This window comes from Egretta garzetta, unplaced genomic scaffold (assembly GCF_000687185.1).
Source record: "Egretta garzetta isolate BGI_Z169 unplaced genomic scaffold, ASM68718v1 scaffold415, whole genome shotgun sequence".
Lineage (NCBI taxonomy): Eukaryota > Metazoa > Chordata > Aves > Pelecaniformes > Ardeidae > Egretta > Egretta garzetta.
The window spans coordinates 2,605,567-2,615,523 of NW_009259686.1; the positions used below are offsets into that span (position 1 = coordinate 2,605,567).

The window sequence follows — 9,957 nt, forward strand, 5'->3', positions numbered from 1 at the left end:
TGATGGTTGCTTGCCTCTACTGTGCCATTAGGTTGAATTTTGTTAGTGAAATACAGGAATATGCAACCAAAAATATTGCCTGACATGCCTAGACATCTGAGAAAATCAGAAAACAAAAGTTTAGTGTAAAAATGTTCACAAGTGCCTAACGTTTGTTGCCATACATATGCTGCCTTTTCTGAATTGACTGCCTACTCCCTTGTCCACAACTATCTGGGACCTAAAATTCAGGCATCCCTGAGCTCAATCCTCCTGGAGAACTCAAAGTGCTAGTTATGTCCTCAGCTCAGAATTTAGTTCCATAAAAATGTGGCAAACAGTGGTGGTAGAGACCTTTTAAACAGACAGACCTCTTACAAAAGAAGTTGCTCAGGAAGGCTCAGGGACCCTGGCTCTACCTGACAGATTAGTAGCTAGGTAGAGGTTTTAAACTCCAGTACAAATTACTGTTTCTTAGTGCAGTGGAAGTTCTTACTTCTCTATTCAGCAATTTTCCATCTGAAACATATAACCAGGCTAGGGAATAAGGATCCAAACATTTATGAGCTATGCTTGATTGGATGTGTGTGTGTTAAAATCCTTGGGTTGGACAAAATGACCTCCAGAGGTCCCTGTCAACCCAAACCATTCTGTTATTCTGTGATCCTCTGAGGCTGGGGTATAACTAGAAGTCAGATCTCCCTTTCTCAAGGAAAATGCTCAAACTACCACACTATTGTGCAAAAAGTGAGCAGTAGCATTACCTCATCACTATTTCTGGAGGAAATAGAGATCCCAGTATTTATTCCCAGACAGGTTTTCAAGCACTTGGTCTCTGAGGTATCTACCACTATCTATTTCCAAGTCCAGGTATTTTCTGAGCATGCTGTGGTTTGTATTACAAGCAATCCTCAATGAATCTCACTGTTGAGTTTCTCCTTGAACCTATGCAAGCCTTTTTGCATTCACAAGACCTTCACAAAGTCTTAAATAAGTAGCTCTATGTAATGTAAAAGACAATGGAAATGAAAAACAAAAGACTGTTCAAGGGCAAGTACTGTTCAGGATTATTTCAAGTTTAAAAGAAGGTACTCCAGAGAAAGATAAATACAGGACAATTCCAGAGTTTCATGCACTAGAGACTCCAAACACTTTGACACCTGGAGTTTTCAGAATAACTTATACCGGGCATATTTTTTCCTTAGGAGTAAATTTGTTCTATCACTTTTATACCTTGATTCTACAGTGTATGAAGTGATGAACATTATCAATACTATAATAAAATAAAAGTATGCAAGGTATTTTTTAAGGTGAAGGCAACACTGTTATGAGTTCTCAACAGCACAAAATAAATGTTATTCTGTCATCTGTGATGATAAAAACAAAAGTGTATAATAAAAAGGGTATGTTTATACTCACAGCTTTTTTTTTTTAATTTCCAGAGAAAACTAGACACCATTGGCAGTTACAAAACATAGAGAAAAATTACTACATACATTCAATCTTTAAAAAAAAAATGACAATAAAGATTATTATTTCAACTCATCTAAAATGTAAAAATTTGGTATTACACTTTTCCACTGGTACAAAAAACCCCTGTAACAGCAACTCCAATAATTCTGTATTACTTAAGAATCTTTATATTTACCCACGCACTGGAATATTCATATTCCTTGCAGATTTAGCAACTTCTTCAAATTTTTCTATGCTTTCTTCAATTGAACAATTAATATTCATTTTGCTAAAAGATTCAGATGCTGCACCAAATACTGAGACTTCTGTAGCCCCTGCTGCAATCTGAAAAATACATTTCAATAAAACAGAATCACAACACTATATTAAAAGATTAAGCATTTATGTACAACATTCTAGAATTTTAAAGCACATTATCTCATCCATATCTATAAGAGAAGTTTCATTCCAATTTTTTTAAAAATCTATTGCATAAAAGCAGTTTGAATCAAACTTTGAGCATATTTCCTTCCTCCTCTTAGCAATTAGGTAAACACATTTTTTAAAGTGATAAATGATGAAGGTAGTAAGATGAAGGAAATCATATGAACCAACTATGAAAATAACAATGATTGATACTTATATTCATTTTTCAGAAAAGGAAAAGATCATATAACAACTCTGAAATATCCATCCTCTGTACAAAGCCTATTCCTCATGAATGCCAGGAAGTCATTCTCATGCTTAGGAAAGCTCTGTGCCTAGAGCAGCAACAATAACCAGCAGGGTTATCCTTGTTAGAGCCAACTCTAGGATCAAGGGCTCCATTGGTCTTGGTGTCATAGTCGATATGGATAATAGGGAAAACGTGTATGTGAAAGTCTGAGGAGAAGAAGTCTCAGAGCAAATACACGTCTAGAAAATGTGTTAATCAGGTGACTTCACCGAAGGGGCAATTAGCTTGAGCTTGTACTCAGTACCTCAGTACTCAGTAAAACAACTAACATGAGGCAAACTAGAATGCTGAAAGCCAAATGATAGGAGAAGAAAACATTTAAGCTTAGGACAATAGCTAATTAATTAATTCTCACTCTCCAGTGAGAATAATAATCTTGTTCTATGAAAAAGAATGGAACTTCCCCTTTTCTCTCTGCCTCTGCAGGGTAATGTCTAAGCTTCAGCAACCCTTACAGGAGCAAATATCCTTTCAAACAGAGGAAAGAAAAAAACCAGCAGCAAGAAAGAACTCAGCAATAACCTACAACTATTTTTGCATTGTTTTCCTTTTATTGTATCACTAAATACAGTATAGAGATATAGCAGATTTAATTCAACTCAAACAAGCTACCATTGCAGAGTTGTTACACTATAAATCTGACTGCTCATAGTTAACTTGCCTACGTACAGGACTCAGTTTTAACTGAGATTTCATATGCAGCATAGAAACTGAATGATAGACTACACCACAAATGTCCACCAAGCACTATGCTTTCCAAATACGACTCGTCCTATATCAAGGCAAAAGCACAGAAGTATGAAAAATTTTCAGAAACAAAAAAGTGTAAAGATTTGACTATCAATGTGTATGTTTTAAGAAGACTGAACTGCTCCATTTTCACAATTCCAAACACTTTGAGTCTACAATTTTGAACATATATTTTGTATGAACTGAAACAATTTAAACTTTCAAACCCTACCAAAATGAAATGCAGAATTTAAGAAATCTAATACATTCCTATAAAGCATTTTCATTAATTGACTCTTTCCTGATTCTTCACTACTTTCCAGTAAGAAGACACTCTTCAGAAACTTTTTTAGGGCCAACAAGTCAAAGGAGAAGGAACTGTCTTTCTCTTTATACACAGGCATCATTTATAGGAACTTGTAAAGACTGTTTGATCAATACTTCCATTAAAGTATTTGCCCATTTTTCACAACGAAAACTGAGCGGTTTAAATTAAAAAAAACCTATAGCTTAGTTCTAACAGGACAGGTTATATGGTATTAAATAGCTAGTTTACGGTACAGAACTGAAAGTGTCTGAAACATGAAAGAAGTAACTGTGGACATCTTCTAGAAGGCACTTACAGCAGAATGAAAACCTTGAAGATTAGGCGTGAGAACGGGATATTGGACTCCAGGATGCCGCTCAATACCCCTCATTACTTCTTTGTGATCTGCCATCTAAAATATATAAATAATTTATATTCATCATCAGTTATTTTCTTATTTTATAGAGCTAAGCAGAAATTGGCTTAGACTGTGTTTTTGCCTTCATTAGGTATACATTTCATACAAAAAGTGTAACAACAAAGATTTTGAATTGATCTACAAACACTCTTTTTTGGATTTCTTAACTTTTAAGTATTTGAGTTGCAAGCTTTCCAGTTCTGTATGAATATAGAATCGGGGCTAAGATTCTACAGTGTTTCTTTTTGTGTGTAACTATAAAAACATAGTTTGCATCATAAATTGATAGACTTGTGATCATGCTGATCATCAACTGTTATTGCAACTTTAAACTTACCTCAGTGGACTCAATAGGTAGAATTAACAGAATGACATTTTAAAACCATCCAAATCTTGAAAACTTCAGCATACTGATAAATGCAACCTCACAATCTCAAGCATAAGTGAACCTGAATTATACAACACTGTAATCAGCATATTTGAAAAGACTAATCACAAGTCTACCCTTAAAAATATACCAAAATCCAGTTCTCTGGGTAGTGTAACATTTTATTATACTTAGAATTTTCTTTCAAAAGAAGAAAGCAGTTTATTATCGCAAAGGTCAAAGACCACTACTTTATTCGAGCATTTGTTTTCCCTAGTCTCCTCTCACAAAAGAAACTGCCTTTTTAAGATATTCTTACACTTTTCTCACTCGAGATTAAATAGACGTATGAATGTAATAAAGTGTAGATTATTTAAACAAGCACATTTTCTTGAAAGAAGTGGAGGAAAAATGAGCTTTTTTTTAATGGTATGCATGCCTGAAAACAATACAGTTAGTAAGACACGAAAAATGAGGGATACGTTTTACAGATTTTGAGTTTTAAAAAATGAATAGTGTTATTTTAAATACTTTTTGAATCAGCTCTCATAAAAGCAAATCTTCCAAGCAAACAATATTAACAATGACAAAATGTCATTTGAGGAGTACCCTATGAAAAGATATATGAATTACAAAGCTTTCATTACTCCTTATTTTCAATTGATACTTTATTGATAGCTTTGCAGTACCACAATTCTAAATATGTGATATTAAATTATACCGAATTCTTAAGTGACAATACTATTGGCAACCTCAAATCTTCCTGTCACTGGTTTCCTATTATGAAAATGAATGGATTAAAAATATCAGAAAAATGCATGTATGCCTCCCTCAAATGTAAGCCAAACATGCATCTATAAGGAAGTAGATATATGGTATGAAAAGTGTCTTATAGCCAGACACAACTCATTTCTCATCAGGAAACAAGTGATGGCACAAAGCAACTTTTTGTAATTGTTCTACATAAACTAAATCAGTGTGACCACCTAACATATCTGATAACCTCACAAAAAAACATTTGGTAATGCCTTAGATTTTTAAGAACAATTTTTCTTTCCTTAATTTAATATAAATAGTATTTACATTTCTCAGGGCAAAGAAGAATGTTTGAAACCAAATGATTAATTAAATGGCAAATGCTGGAACTAATTCCACACTTTAAAATTATAGCCTGACTTAAAATATACTAGAAAACCAAAATGACACTTTTTCAACCAGCATAAAGCTGCCAGGTCCAAATAATATTATATGTATTACATTTGTCCTATTACTATTTTTCCTGTAAGTAAAATCCCATTTTAAAACATATTGCATGTTATAAGATTTTAAATTGTAATAAAATATTTCTTTTCCAAATTTCTTTAAAAATAAGCTTTCTAATGGTAGGTATTTATAATTTTTGGCCGTTTAGGTTATAGGTGTGGGATCCTGTTTTATATGGCACCTCGCTACTGTGGAACTTTTTCTTTTAGCTTTTTTCAGTAAAAAAAATTCTGCCAAAAAAAACAGTAGATGGGAAACCATAAAAGAGCTTTAAAATACTAAAAAAAAGAAATAAGTGAATGAGTGATCTAAACATAACCGTGAATTCTGTTCCCATGACCTATGAAAAGAAAAAAGAAAGGAGCAAAGAAAAGACGTCAAGACTGCACTCCCTATCAAAGCAACACAATCTTATCTTTTAAATAAAAAACACTTAAACACAAATTGAGCCATTAAAATAAAGTATTCAGACATGAATTTAAGATAAGAAGGGATTGTTCATGTTTTCCAAAACTGACAAACCTGTGCTAAATTTGGTACTCCTAATGGCTCACAGGGAAAGGAAATAATTAAACAAGAAAGGAAGAAATCCACCTTTGCTTTAGACTTTTCCTTATAATATTTAAAAGCTCCTACATTATTCTCTATTGCTGTAACTGCCAAAATTCGATGGCACTTGGAAAAAACTTAGCCTGGCTGCTTTTAACGGACACAGTCAGAAAACTCAATGCCCCTGCATTGACACCAAAGAAATTTTGCATTATTGCTGTTCTCTTCCCCTTTTCTATTACCCTCCCCTTAGGCCCTTCCCTGGTGATCCCGGGGACACTGAAATAAATCAAAGGAGACCCTTAGAGAGTGCTGTAGAGCCAGTTTGCTCTGCTAACTCATGAATAAGAAAAAGTATGATCATAGCATGTTTTTTCTGAGAGGAAAGCCTGCAATACAGTCCAGGCCCAGGATACATTCTTGGTTTAAAAAGGACAAACTTTATATACATTTTGACAGAAGATGTGCAACAAACAAAGTCAAAAATTGAAGTATTTTCTCCAATCAATTAATTTCATGTTTTACTTTGTAAATAACTTGTGTGCTCCTTACTAAACACATAAGTACTCAAATGCTCCTGTGCAAACAAGTGCATAATTTCTTGAAAATGAGTTTAAATGATATAGACAAGAATTGACTTATTTCCTTACTTGCAGGGAATGATTAAGTTTGCTCAAACAAGAGCTACAGCGTATGCTTCAGGACTAAGCCTGAATTTGCGGTGTTTATTCTCAGATGAAAACTTGGGACTCCTAATGCCAATGTAGTTTTGCTGCTGAGTTCAGAAAGGCTGGGATTTCTGCTGAACTGTACCAAATGCAAAAATTAATTTTGGAAAAATAATAAGCAAATTATTACCATTTATCAAAACTCATTATGGCTGCCGCTAGAGTGCTAGATCTGCAAAATAAGTAACGTGCCTAACTACTACTACATACACAAAAGTCCCAAATTCAGATCTTCCAAACACATTTCCAAATGCAGAAAATGAAATTTCATTTAGGGGAAAAGAAATAAAGACATGCTACCTTTCTTTTTTACATCAATGACTATCAGTTCTCAGAAGAGTAGAAAAGAGGTAGGAACAACATTAAATTATATTAAAAATGTGTCACCATCCCAATTCTTTAGTTACAACTGAATGTTTACATAAATAAAGATCAAAATAAAATGCACAAGTACTTTCTTTGTCTCCATTCCACAGTACAACATTAACATTAATTGTAAAGAATTTTCTCTGTATTATTAACTGCAGAAAGTCACTGCCTCTTTGTGAGCAAATTCAAAATCAGGGTAGAATCTGCAACATCTCTCCTTAATTAGAATCCTTAATATGTAATTGCATGCATATTTGTATATGTGTGTATGTTTATAACAGTGTTTGGAAAAGGAGGACCGCATGGTGGACAGATACATGGAAATGTACCAAGTGCAGCAGACAAAAAAATGGTGTTTGGCTTCAGGGAAGAGTCAATTTGTCTATGACAGCCCACACAACCCTTAGGCCTAGGAAGCCTACTCACCTGGTTTGGTGTTAGGGAGCTCAGTAGAAAAGTTTCCCCAGTGCACCTAGGTTTTCCTTCTCTGATTCTAGGTCTCTGAACTGGTGTTGATTCCACAGGAAGTCCTCTCCACCATGATTGTTCCCCAGAGATCAGCCCCACTGCTGTTCTTCTGGATACTCAAAACTCAGTACTCTGCATTCCAACAGCTTCATATTCTCGAATCTTTATCACTATGTCTACACTCAGCATCCTATATCCCAGCTTCCCTTTACTCACCAGATTGATACATCGTCACCACGTCTTATCCCCACTCAGCATCCTGTGACCCAGTTCTCTCACTCTCCATTTACTGCTGTCCCTTGCACATACACACTCATACAAATTCCTACCCTCATGCTGCAAAGTGGAAATAGGGAATCACCTGCTAAATTATTTATGCTTGGAAAGCAAAAACAATATTTAAGATTTCTCACACCCTATGTAGCAACCATGGCAAACTGTACTCCCAGCATTTCTGTTGACCAGGGCTCAGCATGCTCTCCTCCTTAAGAGTTTAACTGCCTGCACTTAAGGTCAGCTCACTGATAAGGAGACAGCAACTTGAGAAGCCTCAATCAGCCTTGGCGCTCACCAATAAAAGCTGGAAAGCAGATCAGCAGAGGCTCCCCCAAACAGCTCTGTTAAGAAGTCTTAACATGGTCTACCCTCCCTTTCCATTCAGAAGAAACTTTTAAGCGAGACACCTGCCTGAGAAACAGTGCAGTCCCACAGCAGCAGCCAAGCCCGAGCTTGGCCACGTACCTTACTGACTGGATCCTGACTATGTCTTGCAGACTTGACTTCCCAGCTTGACCCTGGACCTGCTGCATCACTGCAGACTCACCTGAGTATGCCTACTTTTGGCTGCCCTGGTTACCCTCACCAGACTCACTCTGCTCTCACGGACTGTTGGACTGCCCTTTGGTCAACAAGGCTACAACCCCTGCTGCCCTTGTTGTCATGCTTGGCTTCCAGTTCCCCTTCCCTTCTGAAGCAACCTGCTGCCTAACTCTGCTGAGTTAGGGATTTAACCAGCCTTTGCACAGCTTGCTGGCTTTTCTTCAATTTGACTACTTTTTAATAATTAGCCCAACTTCAGCTGACCTGAATAAAAGCCTAAAACCTGAAAACTGCATAAATGGTGTCTGACAACAGCAGCTGATTTTACAAATAAACAACATACTATTTCTGTTCCATTTTCTCGTATAATGATACAGGCTATACTACTGGAAAACTCCACAGCATTTAAATTGAAATAGTTCTGAATGGTGATGATTTTACATACCTGAGGCACCCATTTGGATGAAACAAAACTGGTCACTTCTATTGCAGGCAGGCCTGTTCTGGAAAGCCGGTTGATTAACTCAATTTTTATATCAGTTGGGACTATCACCTACAGACATGGAGATACACTATAGTAAAGTATTTCATGCGGTAAGACACTTTTGTAAGTAAAATATTCTTAGCACATAATCAATACTTTTTTTTTTAAATAATGAACCATATTCATACATTATACCACAACTATCCTGTTTCATGACAGTAGGAAGCTACTGAACAAGGAAAGTACTAGGCAGTAGTAGAATAATTCTCCTATTTTGTTTATGCTGTTAACATCTTTGGTATCAGTAACGATGACATATGTAGGCTTATCCTTCTGCTTGCGGAAAGAGATGATTGTTTTGATACATGTAACCTATTTGACGTGGGTCTCTCTCAATCTTCTTCCATGCTTCCCTAACAACTCTTCATGCGAATATTATCAAAAGAGTGATTCCTTTTTCTTTCCATGCCTGTTCACCAGGAAGTGTGACAAAACCTATTGTGCTATTCCTACCATAGGAGCACATGTAGCACAAACACATATTATGAAGATAGCCAGTGTTCCATGACATTTACCAGTTATATCATGACAGAATGTGATTGATTGACAAGGCAAATACCAGAGAGAAAAAGAGCAGTAGAGTAATGGAAAGTCTAGTTAACAAAGTATAGCAAGAAATGATTACTATTTAGCCAGATGTTAAATCATATATACCTTTATTCTAATATACAAGACAGTTGTTAACTCATAAATCAATAAATATATTTATAGTACAAAATGGAAGAAACAAAATTAGCAGGATATATGTATTTTATACTGTGAAAATAATGCTGATAGCCATATCAAAACACACCACCAAAAAGAGAAAAATTACCTTTTCATTTTGTAATCCATCTCTTGGCCCAACTTCTACAATCTTTATGTACTCAGGCAGTCCAGATGCTTGAGATTCCTGAAATACAAATCAGTACTGAAACACAAAACAATGAAGGTCACTAAGATCAAAGGTACACCTGGTACTTGTCCTTTCATATGATTCCGAGTATAAAGTCATATTGTCAACAGCAACTTTGGTCACAGCCTTTAAAAATCTGTGAGAACATGTTCCACACCTTGAGTTAGGGAATAAAAGTTAAAAGCAGAAGTTATCTGCGTGCATGTTCCACCATTCCTCTGAGGCCACAAATGTTTATTATAAAAATGTACATAAAACCATAAATGAACATTGTGTTTTACAGAGTGAGAAATATTCCCATTTCGAAAAGCTTCCCAACGAACGATCCAGTCCT

The 9,957-nt window shown here is 35.6% G+C and overlaps 1 protein-coding gene across 1 annotated transcript in view; it reads right to left on the reverse strand.

Moving 5' to 3' along the window:
* Positions 1-9,614, reverse strand: part of HMGCLL1 (3-hydroxymethyl-3-methylglutaryl-CoA lyase like 1) — a 57,656-nt gene extending 48,042 nt beyond the window's left edge. The window contains exons 1-4 of the mRNA XM_009638784.2: positions 9,543-9,614; positions 8,630-8,737; positions 3,520-3,615; positions 1,628-1,776 (exon numbers count right to left, since the gene is read on the reverse strand). Coding sequence (XP_009637079.1) covers positions 1,628-1,776; positions 3,520-3,615 — 245 coding nt within the window. The 5' untranslated portion in view covers positions 8,630-8,737; positions 9,543-9,614. The remainder of the gene's footprint in view (positions 1-1,627; positions 1,777-3,519; positions 3,616-8,629; positions 8,738-9,542) is intronic.
* Positions 9,615-9,957: the final 343 nt, after the last annotated feature.